Source organism: Neodiprion lecontei, chromosome 5 (assembly GCF_021901455.1).
Source record: "Neodiprion lecontei isolate iyNeoLeco1 chromosome 5, iyNeoLeco1.1, whole genome shotgun sequence".
NCBI classification, from domain to species: domain Eukaryota; kingdom Metazoa; phylum Arthropoda; class Insecta; order Hymenoptera; family Diprionidae; genus Neodiprion; species Neodiprion lecontei.
The window spans coordinates 26,661,967-26,679,849 of record NC_060264.1 but is presented as its reverse complement, the minus strand read 5'-3'; the positions used below and the strand labels follow the sequence as shown (position 1 = coordinate 26,679,849).

Here is a 17,883-nt window from a genome sequence, read left to right as displayed (position 1 = left end):
ATACTACACGTTCCATTCTAACAGGAAACCGGCGATATTAATTTACCAGAAAGCTGCTATCTCGTAACGGTTTAAGCCTGCTTTTATCGTGTGAAATGAAATTAAAGAAGCACATCTCAAAGAGAGTCTCACATATCTTTGGGTGGTTGAATAATGCTACATATACTTTATTTTATTTTATTTCCCAAGTATAATTTTTCACAAAGTTTTTTCATTGATACATCGGCAGTAATAACTAATTCAAGCGTCGTTTATCGGGGTGGACTGAATTTAAAACTGTCGAACCGATACGTTTTCTCATCTAAAAGGTATTCGAACGTTTTGATATTGTCGAATAACGAATGAGCCTAGTTAAATTCCCAACAATGTCTTTGCCCTTTGGTACTTTCTACACTCAAAATTACCACAGCGTTATTATCATGATGGATGTATTGTGAGAGAAGAGAGTGCTTTGTAACGATTAACTTCAGTATCGAGCGTTTCCGAGCAGTGTTACGTACCTCGCCTGATCGTATACAACACGACTTACATTCCTGTTGTCAATGTTGCTAATCCGAGTGCGCGATTGTACTGCTGAACCAGGCTGAACTAATTAACCAATTAAAAATGGTCGCCTAAAATCCTACATAACCTTGAAGATACACTGGCGTGACCATTCTCCATTATGTGTATAATAGATGGCTTGTGTTATGTTTTTTCCAGTTTTGGAGTATTCGAATATTCGATCAACGTTGATCCAACTTGATTTTGTTCAGCGGTGGCGATATTCCTGCGTTTTAAATTAAAATTGAAATATAGGGATGAATTTCTATCGTCATTGCGAATGTATGGACGGCTCGAAATCAGGAACGTCCACCTTCCAAATAAACATAAATTGCGTCATCCCGATTTATAGCTCTGCCCACGGATATGGTCGACTTGCCGTGTTTGGAGTGAACGATCACGCGTACTGAGCTGTCGGCGACCATATATTTTACATTCATTGCATTTCACGTGTATGATTTACAGTGGCGTAAGCATGACCGGAAGATACGAGTGTGTAAGTAAAAATTCCGTGGCTCCACTTCCACGAATCTCTAGAGCTAAAGTATCAACTGTGAGCAGCTCTTATGTATATGCATGAAATTTAATAATTACAAGATTGTATTATTTGCGTTCCTTTAATAACCTTTAATGGAAACGGGGAGGTATTACGTCAGTTTGTTCAGCTTATTTATCGTAGGTATATAACACACAGATATTATTTTAAGTTATACATTTGCGTATCTATAATACCTAAAAATTGGAATGGTGTAGAAGGTCCCAATGAAAACTCTTCATCTGTAGCTAGAGGATGTAATAGATGAGGCAGTCAAAAATTATTGATAGTGTTTGAATTGGGTTAGAATTGGTTTTATTTCCATCAATGGTTTTCAGCGTTACACGAGTTAGAAAAGATAGCTTGAGTTTCGTCGTAAGACGTTACCAACGAGATTTTTATCGTGCAGAATAAAGCCTGTGATACAGATGCAGCGCTCAACTTTTGGTAAATTCTCAAGAATTAGCTGCGGGTTTAGAATTCTTCTGCTCCTTCGCCCTCTCCCTCGGCGGAGTCCATGCCGACCTCTTCGTAGTCCTTCTCAAGGGCTGCAAGATCCTCACGAGCCTCTGAGAATTCACCCTCCTCCATACCCTCGCCGACGTACCAGTGGACAAAAGCGCGCTTGGCGTACATCAGATCGAACTTGTGGTCAAGACGAGCCCATGCCTCGGCGATGGCCGTGGTGTTGGACAACATGCAGACGGCACGTTGCACCTTGGCCAAGTCACCACCGGGAACGACGGTTGGGGGCTGGTAATTAATGCCAACCTTGAAACCGGTGGGACACCAGTCGACGAACTGAATTGATCGTTTTGTCTTAATGGTGGCGATGGCGGCATTGACGTCTTTTGGAACTACGTCACCTCTGTACAGCATGCAGCAGGCCATGTATTTGCCGTGACGAGGGTCACACTTGACCATCTGGTTAGCTGGCTCGAAACAAGCGTTGGTAATTTCTCCGACAGACAGCTGCTCGTGGTACGCCTTCTCTGCAGAGATGACGGGTGCGTAAGTGACCAGTGGGAAGTGGATACGAGGGTAGGGCACCAAGTTGGTCTGGAACTCGGTAAGGTCGACGTTTAGAGCACCGTCGAATCTTAGGGAGGCGGTGATGGAGGATACAATCTGGCCGATGAGTCTGTTCAGGTTTGTGTATGTCGGCCTCTCAATGTCCAGATTTCGGCGGCAGATATCATAAATGGCCTCGTTGTCGACCATGAAGGCGCAATCGGAGTGCTCGAGGGTTGTATGGGTTGTCAGGATCGAGTTGTACGGCTCGACAACGGCGGTGGAAACCTGAGGTGCTGGGTAGATTGCGAATTCCAGCTTCGATTTCTTTCCATAATCGACGGAGAGCCGTTCCATGAGAAGAGAAGTGAATCCGGATCCTGTGCCTCCTCCGAACGAATGGAAGATCAGGAATCCCTGTAGTCCGGTGCATTGGTCGGCCAGTTTCCGGATGCGGTCCAGCACCAGATCGACGATCTCCTTGCCGATGGTGTAGTGGCCACGTGCATAGTTGTTGGCTGCATCCTCTTTCCCAGTGATTAACTGCTCCGGATGGAAGAGTTGGCGGTATGTCCCGGTTCGAACCTCGTCTACATAAAACACAATAGTGTCTTTAATATGCCGAGCTTACCACATCGAAACTCATCCGGTTATTAGGCTTACTACTTGTATATGCAGAATATATACTACACGAAGTAACACATCCAATAAATTACTCGGACTTTCAATGTCAGAGTGATTTTGATTGATCCGCTGTTAATTATTACGTTTTATACCGGCCGTACAAACGACCGCTGCCTGAATGTTTCCACTGGCGCATCACCATCCGCAATATTCCCATACAACTTTATGCATTTCATTACGCTATACGCAAACTTTGCTCGTGCCTCAGGCCTGCAGCTACACATTGGACTTACCCACAACTGTTGGCTCTAAATCAATGAACACCGCCCTGGGAACGTGTTTGCCAGCGCCAGTCTCGCTGAAAAAGGTGTTGAAACTGTCATCCCCCCCGCCGATGGTTTTGTCAGATGGCATCTGTCCATCGGGCTGAATACCATGCTCAAGGCAGTAGAGCTCCCAACAGGCATTGCCAATCTGAACACCAGCCTGTCCAACGTGGATGGAGATGCACTCACGCTAGAAATTGCACGAACAAACGACACGATAAGACATCTTTATTTTATTAGTAAAGAACAGGAAGAACTTCCATTAAAGTTTTGACATCGATGCCCTCGAAAATTCCGTCGCGTCGGATCAGTCTTTCTCTGGAAGTAACAGCTACAGCCATAAAAATATTGAATCATATCCAAAAAGAAAACTAGGCTTTCGATCCAAAGTTCCCTTTATACAAGGTAGATCAAATATTGATCAACTGTCAGATCAGGAAGGCTCGTTCAAAATTACATGAACCACAATCTAGCGCCTCAAGTTACTCAAAGTTCCACAATGCACAGCAAGGTGAATTTCCAAAAACAGTCGTATGCGCAATGACTGCTAACTAAATACATAGAAGTGAAACGAAATTGAGAAAAAAGTTGTGATTTTTTTGAAAGAAACTTACCATTTTGATTGTTCGCGGTAAGTCGCAGTACGTGTATTACAATGAGGTGAAATAAGAGGTTCAGACGAAGCTGGCGATGGAGCTTCCCTAAACTCTGCAGGTTTCGAGCACTCGTGAAAGAAGCACCCCGCCGGCACACCCAGCCGCAATATATACTCCGGTCACCCTACCATCCGGACAAACCATGCGACGATGGGCGCGGGCGCTCTGACTCATACATCCTGCCCGATCAATAATCCGCTCATTCTCATACGGGGTGTCTCGCTAGGATGGCTTCTTGGCAATGACGTACCCCGCCTTGGGCTTCCCCAGTAGGTTTTTCAAAAAATAAAGTAATTACCCCAGTCGACGCCGAGGAGAAATTGAATAAAAAATAATTCTTTCGATTAGGAAATGCATATTATCAGATGAATTAGGATTCTTCACGTTTTAGAACCCCTGTGATATTCTTCCATCAACGTTCAAGGTATACGGGTTTATGGATTATTACAGAACTTTTGAACCAACGTAAAATGTCGAGAATTTCGACGGTTGTTTTCTTTCTCTGCTCTCCTCATTTTCATATCTCGTCCGTATGCTGAAAAATGCCGAGCACTTAACATTATCGTAAAAATGTCTTGTTACGGTACTGGGTATGGGTGCGATCACGCGTATCTTGGAGTGGCCGTAAATATTACTTAACGTTTTTGTTACAGATAAGTGATGATCCAACCCAGACGACGAAGACCAAGAATAGGCATGTGAGCTTGACGACGATTTTCTCTCGTTTCTTGATTATTCGATTGCGAGACACAATGTACCATGTGGTTCAGAAATTTCAGTCACAGACCATGTTTCATAATTGTTCATTCACAGAATCAACAAAAATGATCACGGTAGAAAAATTTAACCCGGATCCCACTCTGATTCAATCCTTGGAACATACATTTTTCCTTGTAGTCAAATTACTTGAAACTGGGTATATAAGGGTTCTCAAGGTCGTTGATATAAAAAATATCTGAGAAATTTTCAAGATTCAAAATGGCGGATCTAATATGAGCGAATGGGATCAATTTTTATATTCTCAGTCCACGGTATTGGATCCGGCATCCTGAATTTAAAAATTCTAACGTTGGATTCGTTTTCAGCGACCCCAAAAACCCTAGATTACAGAGTTCCACTTTTTTGGTCTCCATAACCTTCCAAAAATTACATTTATTCTGTAAAAACAGGCATTTTCAATACTTTGTTTATTTATAGCGCTCACTATATTCGCAGAATTATCATAATCCCTCTTAAAACATGAACATTGACATTCTAGAAGTCCAATTATGCAAAAAAAAAATAAAAATTACAGCGATATCTCAAAAATTGAATATAAATGTTGAGTAACCGATTCAAAAAAGGTATCTCATATATGAGACCCCATGTCGCAACGGGTTAAATCTCATTTCATTCTCCGATTGGACGGTAAGATTTTACCGGACCCAGAGGCATACCGCTGACTGCACGTTATAATATCGAGCTCCCTACGTAGGTGTTGGGGTAGGCAGCGTCATGTCTGAATATCCGCAGTACGGATATCCGCGGTGTATAAAGTCGATATTCGTTTGTGCATAGGTATCCGTATTTGAAAGTTGAACGTAGAAAACTTATACACGTGGAGGTCCCCATAATCGATGTGCTTCTCTGCGTAATACTACACATTATGGCTATAAACACCGCGACTGTCTCTTTGAAAAATTGATATTTGACCAATTGTTTTGCATTCCAATATTAAAATGCTAACTGCCAATTCGCAAATTCAATACAAATTAGGCTAAAAACTTATGGCTTTATTCAATCTACAATGCTCGTTGCGCCTGCAGAGAAAAAACCGTAATCTGTCAATTCTATTCACCTACGATGTCAAGTGCGCTCGATCAAAGATCGCATCCGATAAGTTTCTACTTCAATACACTTACTCTCTGTATCGTATACCTACTTGATATATCGGAGAACACCAGTTTTAAGTTATTGGAAACGTAGCTAACAGAGTACAACCTAAGTAGATTGATTAACGACATGAAGGAGGTAATTTCCCGCAGCAATCTCGCTACGAAAACCTACGTTCGTCTGCAGACTGCACGCGTTTAAAACCTACGCGTATTTAGGCTATTTGAAAATCACCCGACAAATTTTATTAATAGATCGTTATCACCAGTTGGGCTAGCGGTTTTCTCTCTCCATCCTGCATTGATACATATGTTACGTAAGTACGTTGTACATCGAACACCGGACGCGATACCCTGATCGCCAGGGTTTGATATCGAGTAATTTTTGAAACATCGATGGATTTGATTTGAATAAATTTTATATGTATTAGAATTAGGTATTCGTAGTGCGAGGCTGAAAGATTTACTACAGCAGATATATCGATTAAACACAAATTTCGTCAATCGAACGAACGACCCCGAAATGCTGTGTTCTAGATTCGTGAAGTCTGTTACGAAGAATTAATATTCTGAATAGTAAAAGAGCATGACGTTCGGGTGAAAACGGTAGAACCAACAGGAAACTAAAACCAATGTTTTAACTGATTGTGTAAAGCAAGGGGGAGGAATCGATGCGGTAGTAAATATCAACTAACCCTTCGCGATGCCGCGGAACACATGTAACATGGTGTAAGGCGAATAATTTAAGCTCGATTACTGCGCAACAGGTTTTGTACCAGACAAAGGTTTCAACTGCCTTCAGGATACGTTTGATACAGGAAAAACCAGTTTTTATGATTGGAAATATTAAAAATAAAATGAGGAATCTGATATTTGTATAATTATTATAGTCGGGTTACTTTAGACGGTTGACGGAATAACCCACATGGACAGGTGGATAATCTGGTTCGGTAGTACATGCACACTTGGGGGGATTTTAGTTGCTTGATCGTGATGCGAGAGGGTAAAATTAAACGAGAAAATATTTACAGTTTAAAGGGAAAATCATATAACAATTTATTTTCAAAATAGGAGTTGTGGAATGAAATCAGATTATATTTAATATTGCAGTACGGTATATTTTTCAGACTGTTTTAAATAGTCGTGTTTAGTATTCTTCGGCTCCATCGCCTTCGGCATCAACGGAGTCCATGCCGACCTCTTCGTAGTCCTTCTCAAGAGCGGCGAGATCCTCACGTGCCTCGGAGAACTCGCCCTCCTCCATACCCTCGCCGACGTACCAGTGGACGAAGGCACGCTTGGCGTACATCAGGTCGAACTTGTGGTCAAGACGAGCCCAGGCCTCGGCGATGGCCGTGGTGTTGGACAACATGCAGACGGCACGTTGCACCTTGGCCAAGTCACCACCCGGAACGACGGTCGGGGGCTGGTAATTGATGCCGACCTTGAAACCGGTGGGACACCAGTCGACGAATTGAATCGTGCGCTTGGTCTTGATAGTGGCAATGGCCGCGTTTACGTCTTTCGGGACTACATCGCCTCTGTACAACATGCAGCAAGCCATGTATTTGCCGTGACGAGGGTCGCACTTGACCATCTGGTTAGCTGGCTCGAAACAAGCGTTGGTAATCTCCCCAACGGACAACTGTTCGTGGTATGCCTTTTCGGCGGAGATGACTGGAGCGTAAGTGACCAGAGGGAAGTGAATACGAGGATAAGGCACCAAGTTGGTCTGGAACTCGGTAAGGTCGACGTTCAGGGCACCGTCGAATCTCAGGGAAGCGGTGATGGAGGATACAATCTGGCCGATAAGTCTGTTCAGGTTTGTGTATGTCGGCCTCTCAATGTCCAGATTTCGGCGGCAGATATCATAAATGGCCTCGTTGTCAACCATGAATGCGCAGTCAGAGTGCTCAAGGGTTGTGTGCGTGGTCAGGATCGAGTTGTATGGCTCAACGACAGCGGTGGAAACCTGTGGGGCGGGGTAGATGGCGAATTCCAGCTTCGACTTCTTTCCGTAATCGACGGAAAGTCGCTCCATAAGTAGGGAAGTAAAACCTGATCCGGTGCCTCCTCCGAATGAGTGGAAAATTAGAAATCCTTGCAGTCCCGTGCATTGGTCGGCCAACTTCCGGATGCGGTCCAGCACCAGATCGACAATCTCTTTACCTATGGTGTAGTGACCACGAGCATAGTTGTTCGCAGCATCCTCCTTACCAGTGATCAACTGTTCAGGATGGAACAACTGACGGTAAGTTCCAGTTCGTACTTCGTCTACAATTGCAAATAAAATACATAATTAATTATATTTTTTAATATAACAAGAACAATTCTATCGATACAAAGATTTTGAACTTCTTACCTATACATCGATTTATTGTTTTTTAATAATGATTCAAGACTATAAAATCTAATGATACAAACAAAAGGTTGCATCCGTTTCAGTTTTCGTCACCTAATCGTATTGTGAGAAATATGTTGTTTTCGATTGAAAATGACGTATTCTAATTTCAACGGATCAACGTTTTCAGGCCTCTAGTATTCGAAAAACAGTTTTTTTTTTGAAGATTTCTGTCTATCTGTCTTTTACAACAAACTCGCGATAATCTTAGAAACGGCTCAATAAAAAAATCCGAAATTTATCGGACTTTATATTCAAATGATAGATATTAAAATTTGGATTGGTTTGTTCGGTGATGAAAAGTTCCGCGAAAAATGTTGATTTTACAACTGGTTTTTCATACTTCCTATAGTACTGTTATATCCTATTGTATCCTTTCTACATATTTTACTATATTTCCATATTCCTATAAACATATTTCAAATATCTAAGTCAAATCCGTACATACCGACAACGGTCGGTTCCAGGTCAACGAACACGGCCCTCGGTACGTGTTTACCGGCTCCGGTCTCACTAAAGAAAGTGTTAAAACTGTCGTCCACAGCTCCCAGCAATTTGTCGGACGGCATCTGCCCATCAGGCTGAATTCCATGCTCAAGGCAGTAAAGTTCCCAACAGGCATTACCAATTTGGACTCCGGCTTGTCCAACGTGGATTGAAATACACTCACGCTGCAAAAAATTAATACATAAATATTGGTATGGGGTGATTTATGGAAAAAAAAATTCATATAACAGTTACAAGAAATACAGCAGTTACAAGAGTACAGTAATATTAATCAAAACGCCTTTCATTGTAAACTTCGAACATTTATTCGGAAAAAAATACTCCATATATCAATGTCAAGCCTGCGTTGAGCACAATTTAACTCCTGACAGGCAAACATCCGAACTGTATACCTCTCGTATCAATGAGTGTAAAAAATACCCACTGCAAATTAATTTGAAATATCTCAGCTTCTAATAAAGCTAGCGACATTTTTTTTTTTAATTAAAGTAAATATAATTCCGCAGAAAATGGTTTTACTATGAAAGTAATTAAATTAAAGTAAACAAGTAAGAATGAACGGTGAAGGGGTTCAATCCGTACAGTCTGCTTCAAGAGTACAAGATGGGGGGGGGGGCGATTTTACCCTCATTGCGTATCAGGGGTTAAGAAACTGCACCTTTAGCGTTGCCTTTAGTCAGTTTAGACGGATCAACTCAACGTATTGAAAAAAAATAAACAAAGGTAATGGTAATCAAGGGTGTTTTGTACCGACTTGGACGATTCAACACATTATCTAGAGAAAACAATTGAAAACTAACCTAACCATTGATATGATTTAAAAGCTACGAAAGGTAATGGTTGAAATGAATTTTTGGTACGATAGAACAGGAGACGTAACCCCCTTTCGCGCAACTCGCCATCAAATACCGTTAGGAAAAAGAACGAAAGACGTCCGCCCGGGCAAATGGCCGCGTCACACCTCTGTCTCACCTTGACAAAACTTCTACCAGGCGAGCGCTGTCGACGGATTACCATAAGCCGTTCATACGCTTGGCTAGAATTTTAAGTCCATATTAAACCGGAATTAGAATCGCACGGGTAGAAAAATGATGTTATTGAAAACCCTATGAGTAAAAAATAAGAACCGCTCATTTCCGATGATAAATCACACAATCAGTGAGTGTCCAGCAGTCAGTAGATTGGAAAAACGTTACGATAATAATTTGTTACAGCTCTTAACTTTTGTTCACATTTCTTTCGTTCTATACAATTTTATTACGCCATGTACACTATTTGGCTATATACACGTTCGCTTCGCTTGGAAAATAATCCAGGCCAAAATAAGAGGCCTGATCGATATCGCCCGGCTATCCGATTTCTGGAGATCAGATCGTAAAGTGCGTGCGGCCGCGGATGATACGCATACGTATGTACGCACTTCAGTGTAAATATATGTAATTAGGCTACTCTACTTACCATCTTGGAAAGTTGATAATTTAGTTTATCGAAGTACCGAAAGAAGAAGTCGTGAGAACTTGCTAACGACTGCTGGTGGCACTGTAGATTTTAAAATGGTTTAGAGCAGCTGGCGATGAAGCTGGTCTGAACAATGATGACGGAGATGTGGCGGCATCCGAGAAAGCGCGACCGTTTTATCGTCTTGGTTCTACCGTCTCGAAGCGAGCTCTGATTGGCTCAACAAGATCACATGGCACGTTGTTTCGAACGTCGAGAAACATAACTAGAAATCACCCCGCCCTAACCGCGGGCCATTATTTCAAATAATATTCGACAAACGGTCATGTATTTGAGGATCACTTACGTCGAAATTTTTTACATAATGCCTAATTCTAGGGTATCGATGCCGATTACCTACAATTCGTTGCACGTATTTACCGACGAGTCGAATTAACAGTGGTTTGTGAGACAATCGCCTCATACCTATATAAGGATAGAATAATCGACACGTCAGCTTTAAAATTAGCTATTCAAATGATCCCTGTCTCATTCACTTGGCCGTTGGTATTTGGATCTAGATATCATGTCAAACCCACGCCAGTTGCAATGAACTAATTGAACGCGCCTACATAGGTACATACATACGGACATATTTATTTTCCACATACTGAGTAAAATCGATTGAAATTGAAAGCCCTACACCCATTTAAACTGTGCTCATATTATCTGCCGTACGTTCATATCTTCGTGAATACCGATAGAACTGCACATACATCAGCTTCAAGATTAGAGATTGAAATGCTGCGGTCTTCAATGAAGTCAGCGAACATAACTCATGACGCTCGTTATAAATATCACGTAAAACGACGAAGGAGTGAACCGATGCACAATCATGATTAGTAACTGTTACCAACGATTTGACGATTGTAACTTAGAAATCAGAAGATGTGAACGCAGAAGTACGATCGCGTAGCCTCGCACAGTTGTACATTTACGTATTTTACCTCCACAAAAGGGCAAACGGTGTTTCAAGTTGCGTAATATTATGGAAAACGCGTAATTTTTATTGCGAAATTTGATTCGTGGTTTTTTTCTTGAGAAACGCCCAGATGTAAAACTTTTCAATACATACGGTACTGATATTGGAGAAGACTATTAGCCAATCTAGATTTCTGGGTCGGATTTGAGCAAATGAACTGCAGTCACTGCTGCATTTTGAAGATATTAATGTAGCAGCTATTCTAGAGGGAAAGACTTACGTCCGGATAATCTTGAATCATGAATAACACTTTAGCTTTCGAGGAAGGGCAACTGAATGAAGCGGGGTGAAAGGATTAGGGTTACGAAACAATACGTGAATAATGTAGGAAAATAAAAGTGCTGTTTTATTGAAAACAGTAGACAGAAATTTAATGACAACAGAATTGGACATCTGGGACTGATATTCAGACTTATAGTTGCGGATGAATATAAAAAAAATCAGATTTTATAACAGAATATGCATATGAGCTGGAATACGTGGAAATCTTGTCTAGTATTCCTCAGCTGCCTCGCCTTCGCCTTCAACCGAGTCCATGCCGACTTCTTCGTAGTCCTTCTCAAGAGCGGCGAGGTCCTCACGTGCCTCGGAGAACTCGCCCTCCTCCATACCCTCGCCGACGTACCAGTGGACGAAGGCACGCTTGGCGTACATCAGGTCGAACTTGTGGTCAAGACGAGCCCAGGCCTCAGCGATGGCCGTGGTGTTGGACAACATGCAGACGGCACGTTGCACCTTGGCCAAGTCACCACCCGGAACGACGGTTGGGGGCTGGTAGTTGATGCCGACCTTGAAACCGGTGGGACACCAGTCGACGAATTGAATCGTGCGCTTGGTCTTGATAGTGGCAATGGCCGCGTTTACGTCTTTCGGGACTACATCGCCTCTGTACAGCATGCAGCAAGCCATGTATTTGCCGTGACGAGGGTCGCACTTGACCATCTGGTTAGCTGGTTCGAAACAGGCATTGGTAATCTCGGCTACGGACAGCTGCTCATGATATGCTTTTTCGGCTGAAATGACTGGAGCGTAAGTGACCAGAGGGAAGTGAATACGAGGATAAGGCACCAAGTTGGTCTGGAATTCGGTAAGGTCGACGTTCAAAGCACCATCGAATCTCAGGGATGCGGTGATAGAGGATACGATCTGTCCGATAAGCCTGTTCAAATTTGTGTACGTTGGCCTCTCGATATCGAGGTTTCGGCGGCAGATATCATAAATAGCCTCGTTGTCAACCATAAAAGCGCAGTCCGAATGTTCGAGAGTCGTATGGGTCGTTAGAATTGAGTTGTATGGCTCAACAACAGCGGTGGAAACCTGAGGGGCTGGGTAGATGGCAAATTCGAGCTTAGATTTCTTTCCGTAGTCGACGGACAGACGTTCCATAAGAAGAGAGGTGAAACCAGATCCAGTTCCTCCACCGAACGAGTGGAAGATCAGAAATCCTTGTAGCCCAGTGCATTGGTCAGCCAATTTGCGAACGCGGTCCAACACAAGGTCGACGATTTCTTTGCCAATGGTGTAGTGCCCACGTGCGTAGTTGTTCGCGGCATCCTCCTTTCCAGTGATCAGCTGTTCAGGGTGGAAGAGCTGACGGTATGTTCCCGTTCGTACTTCATCTGCAAAAATAAAAGATTGTTACAATATATTCGAATTTTTTTCAATAAATATGAATTTATTAAGCGCCTCTAAACAACTAGCCCACAAACGGAGATGATAAAAAGAAACCTTTCACAATATCGCCGAAAAATTAGAATTAGGTAAAACGCATAATTGATAAAATATCGAGAATAAAAATGATTATCGCGATATATCAAGTGCAATGTGCATGTTCTGTTTTGTTTATAACTATTGGAAATGTACTGCACAAACCCAATGCATAACAAAGTACAATCAACATGCCAATCTCGATTTAAATATGGAGAAATCTGCTCCTTTTCTTCGAGTTTTCCTCTTGCAAAATGATTCTTTTATTAAATTGTAAAACTGAAACGTACCAACAACGGTGGGTTCCAGGTCGACAAATACGGCCCTGGGCACGTGTTTGCCAGCACCAGTCTCGCTGAAGAATGTATTGAAACTGTCGTCCCCAGCTCCGAGAAGTTTGTCAGACGGCATTTGTCCGTCAGGCTGAATTCCATGCTCAAGGCAGTAGAGTTCCCAGCAGGCGTTACCAATCTGGACTCCAGCCTGTCCAACGTGGATAGAGATGCACTCACGCTGAAAAATAAAATGATGCCGATATTAATAACATAATGAATACGCTAAAACCATGGCAAGATAAATTTTCCAGTTCAGCAAAGATATCACGGCTGATAGGTTTGCTAGAGCACCGAGAAGACATAGCAATCTGCCGGCTGACGGCGGCCATTTCGCGTCCCGGCGGAAAACCGCGATCCGCAACCTCCAAACTATAGAATTACGAACGTGGCTGACTACCTACTTTCTCGAAAAATCCATGATTCAAACAAGAAATTCATCACGTCATATTCTCGATGAATTGCGACCGAGACACATACTGGCCGCGTCATCGAGGCCGGGCTGTTGCGCGCGTGAAAGTAGTCCGCCGGTTCACGCGACACGAATATCTGCCCAGCAACAGAATAAAAACTACAAGACAGAGAAATTTTTCAGCTATTGGCGTGATTTATCGTTTCCCCGATTCTGCAAAGTTTCGAAAAACTCCGATTGCTTTGAGTTAGTCTCATTGCTGAGAAGTCTTACGCGACGTTCTACGCGGCGCGCGTCGGGACGCCCTTGAGTAAATCCGCGGTGACCGTTGCATCTGAGTGCATTTAGCCGGTCGACGAAGCGGCGTTTTTCAGCTGTTAAGTTGACGATACTACTTGGGCAATTCACTAATATGCTTACCATTTTGAAGTGTTGAACACGAGTCACTGATATACGACGAAAATTAACTCGTAAGGCTTTGTTCGTTTCCAAGGAAGCTGGCGATGGAGCTCCTCTAAACGATGTAGCGGTTATGGCGCCGCCGACCGGTGATCACGGGGTTTTATAGACGCGTCAGCCTCCGCGCCCATTGGTCCTCTCGACACGAGGAGCCGAGTCATCGCCTTTAGAATTTACGCTGCGATGCTTACGGACTATATTTCGACCCTCTGAATTTCATTCCTCGTACGGATAAACGACCAACTCCACGATCGGTGCTACACAGCAAGCTAGCACCCTTTCCACAAATATCGGTCTAATCATTCGTCGAGACGTTAAATAGAAATAAGATTTCGGTCGAGGTATTATGCCGGCTACTAGAAGCTGATGTCCAGATAGTAAATTCGAGTTTTAAAGAAGTTTAAAGCCGAACTACCTATTCCATCAAAATCTTGTACTCTGGCGTTAAAATGCGCGCACGCCTCATTGCGCCCATCGATTATTTGCTTTAATATGTATATTGCAGTCTAACAAGTAATAGCCTTGTCTTCAAACTATTGTTAAACGTGTACCTAGTGTAATAAATTAATGCTAAACGCTGAGATTATCATTTGTTGCTTTATAACCCTGACTAAAAACGATTCAAATGATTCAGTTTCATTTTTCTCGACCTGCAATCTATATGCATTCGTGTTTTGTACGCATAGCGGATCCGTTACATTATAATACACGTAGCGTAGGATTGTAGAACCTTAGCGTACGCGTTCTGTCGTCCAGCGGTCGTTTATTCCAACCAGACTCGACATGTGGGCTCTTGTATTTATAGGTTAGCTTTGGGGGATGCTTCTCGTCGTTTCTTTGTTTCGCGGGGGCCCCCGTCGTCTTGGGGACTTCAAACCTGGATGCTGCGGACTTCTCCTACCTATTCCAAAATGCTACTAAATTTCTGTCATTAATCTCATATTGCGTGTATACCTGCGCGACTAATAAATTGTCAATTAATGATCTCTTGCAATCATCTGTGGACGCTACAACGTGTTTGAAATACAAATAACCATGGTATTCTAAGTCATGTCGAGTGCATTGCCCTCTGTCCGTTACTGCCAACGTGCATATTATACCACGCCTCGCTGCAGGCATAGTTCATGTACAAATAAATGAAAAAGAATTGCCAAGAAAGTTTCACGGAAATTAAAATTGTTCAAATTAATCTAAGCACGCGCTTAAGTATATCGAGTGTAATCCTATCGGTTTATACGTCACTAATCACATCCATTGTACCTGTTGTATCTATGTAAAGTTCTATGTTTTTGTATTGAAGATATTGCTATATTTATAATCCTGAAAATTCTGAAAATTGAACTCTGCGTTAATATATGTAGGGATAGAATACAAAAACCATTCTCAACTGTAGGTAGATAATATGCCTGTAGGTGTACCAAACGTGGGTGATACTTTAGAAGTCGGAGCCTTTTACGTCCGTTGATGGTTCCTGCTGCTGAAGCATTCAGCAGATCCATTCATTCATTCCTACCCAACGCCTAAACAATAATTCGTCTATACATATCCGTTCGGTAAACAAAAGACAAAAAAAAAAAAAATAGCACAATGAAAAAAAGGGCTAGCCCAGAAAAAAAACACAGATGACATGTAAGTATAAAATTATAGTGTTTAAACAACGACGGAAAAATGTAACATCAGCCGCAATTTATGCGAGTGTATGCGTTCACGTGGCAATGCGGGCGCCTGAGCCCATGTTGTATCGATGTACGTAATGTTTGTACAAACATAGGTATAAGCATGTACACAGATTAGATAAGCTATAATGAGACTTGTGACCGGATTACGATAGTCGAAACCAACAGAAGCAGGTGCCGATCGCCACGTTTTAACGCGCCTGCGGCGCGTGTAAGTGTATATGCACATATTAAGTGACGAGTGACGTCACACGTCCCATGAACCGTAAATGGCGATGAGCTCACGAGAAGGCGTCCTCGCCAAAGCGAGTTTGGTCTGGCGACACTTGGTACCTGCTTGTTCACTCCTGTTATGAGACGAACTGTGACAGTGACGTAACTGTTGCAGTATAATGGGAACGAATTAGGGAGTCCTTCGGTGACCTGCGTGTACGAAAATGCATCAACGAATGTACGGACCTTGGTAATAACCGTGACGCATTGCTAACTTTGCGGTTTCGATTTGGATGCATCGAATTTTAGTGGATCGGTTGCTATATCTGCTTCCAATTCAAATTGTTAGAAAAAAAATAAAGTCTAAATTGATAACGAATTCATTGTGCACTTTAATCGTATTGGGCGTACTCGGGACTCTTTTTCCATTTCCCGATCGCAATAAGTAGATCGTGTAACGTATGCCCGCGTATACATATAAATTGAAGATTTATTTTCTTCGAACGGAGGTGCACTACCTCATTCACCGTAAAAGGCGATCCGGAGAAACCGTGACAACATCCACGTATACTTGGTTGGTGTATATCCGACGATGAGAGTAGTACGCGACTCTTTTCTCCCACCTTATATTATACGTACGCAGAGCCTATTCATGCGTATGTGTACTGATCGCGCCTATAACGCCCATCTCATACCTTTACGTACTGCACTACGTCTGAAGGCTAAATTTCATCGTAAGTTTTGTTGCAGGACGACTAGCTAATACTGATATCGCTGAAATTTTTGGAAGAGATAAACTGTGAGGAGAAAAGATGCGTGTGTAGTAGTGTTTGTTGTTCTTTAATGGTGTATTTAAGAAATTATTGAGGGTTTTCCAGGAGTCGGATAAAGCAATAAAATATGCAGACAATATGTGCATACGTGACATGAAACTCACGCATTGTTTTAACATCTGCGTTTCAATTTTGATTAATACATTTATAGCTTTGCAAATTCCCCAGTACGGATGGTCAATCTCCTGGTCTTACTTAATGTTGATATTAGCATATATTCGCTTTCACACAGCGCTGCAGCGGTTCGATCGCCTTTGCTCTCTGTGCATATACGTGCACGTCATGCACGTGTATATATCCGGTAGGGATGTACTATAAAAACGAAATCTCCATTGTGCCTGTATTGGACAAATTTTGTTGGCCCACGTAGCGGTGCATACATGCAAGTCTTGGGCCGAGATCGGTGTTGGAAACAGTGACGAAGTTATGCCAATGCGGTAGCAAGGGGGCCCCGGACTCAAGAGGTCCCCAACTAGGTACCAAAAAAAAAAAATTTTTTCTTTAAAACTATTTTCCAACGTGGACCCTCAACCAAAATCAACTCAATAACTCCACAGCAAAAAAAAAAGTATCGTGAATTGAGCCCACGCGACTCGAACTTCAAAACTTTTTACGTTAAATATGAATTTAACAATATTTTATATTGGAATTAACCGAATTTCATCAACATTTTGGTCAGTCACTGTCTCGTCTTTTACATATAGTTTTTTTTTTAGGTAGGGGGGGGCATTCTTCAAGTTTTTTCGCATTGGGGCCCGTAAAGTCTAGTTACGACACTGGTTGGAAAGTAACGGCAATATTACATTTGCCAGGGTACAGAGTGGAGCCGATTTTATCTTATGTACGTATGTACCGGAGAAAATTATGGATTTTTCTGTACATATTTGAAAGCCTCCATAGAGTTCTTTACTGTAGTTATAATAATAATAATCCCGTTTATATATATATTATATATAATAATAATCCCGTTATTATATATATATTATATATTAAAAAAGAAATAGTTCTTTGCGATATATGAATTGAATAATATTCTTGATCTTCAAACGTCTCACGCCACAGTGCGTGCCGCAAAGAACTATTTCTTTTTTGCTAACCGCATCATGACGACATTGTAAGTTTGTAACGGATACGAAACGCTAGAAGAACTCTGGCATAATCCTTGAGGTCCATGGGCCAAGGCCGTACGGACACAAATTATTCGACAGTTAACACTGGTTTTCAAGATTTTTGATGTATATCCATATTTTTGGTTAAATAAAAATTCTGTTACAAATTGACGATTTTTGCTGAGCGGG

At 42.2% G+C, this 17,883-nt stretch overlaps 3 protein-coding genes across 3 annotated transcripts; all 3 read right to left on the bottom strand.

Annotated features, from left to right (window-relative positions):
- Positions 1–1,376: 1,376 nt before the first annotated feature.
- On the bottom strand, positions 1,377–3,809 carry LOC107224954 (tubulin alpha-1 chain). Its single transcript, XM_015665222.2, has 3 exons — positions 3,654–3,809; positions 3,007–3,229; positions 1,377–2,679 (listed from the first exon to the last, which is right to left on the bottom strand). Exons 1-3 carry the CDS (start codon positions 3,654–3,656, stop codon positions 1,553–1,555), a joined length of 1,353 nt encoding a protein of 450 aa, XP_015520708.1. The 5' UTR covers positions 3,657–3,809; the 3' UTR covers positions 1,377–1,552.
- A 2,788-nt stretch (positions 3,810–6,597) lies between these two features.
- On the bottom strand, positions 6,598–10,093 carry LOC107224953 (tubulin alpha-1 chain). Its single transcript, XM_015665221.2, has 3 exons — positions 9,933–10,093; positions 8,416–8,638; positions 6,598–7,840 (listed from the first exon to the last, which is right to left on the bottom strand). The coding sequence occupies exons 1-3, from the start codon at positions 9,933–9,935 to the stop codon at positions 6,714–6,716; spliced, it is 1,353 nt and encodes a 450-aa protein (XP_015520707.1). The 5' UTR covers positions 9,936–10,093; the 3' UTR covers positions 6,598–6,713.
- A 1,180-nt stretch (positions 10,094–11,273) lies between these two features.
- On the bottom strand, positions 11,274–13,982 carry LOC107224950 (tubulin alpha-1 chain). Its single transcript, XM_015665216.2, has 3 exons — positions 13,825–13,982; positions 12,951–13,173; positions 11,274–12,572 (listed from the first exon to the last, which is right to left on the bottom strand). Exons 1-3 carry the CDS (start codon positions 13,825–13,827, stop codon positions 11,446–11,448), a joined length of 1,353 nt encoding a protein of 450 aa, XP_015520702.1. The 5' UTR covers positions 13,828–13,982; the 3' UTR covers positions 11,274–11,445.
- Between the last annotated feature and the right edge of the window lie 3,901 nt (positions 13,983–17,883).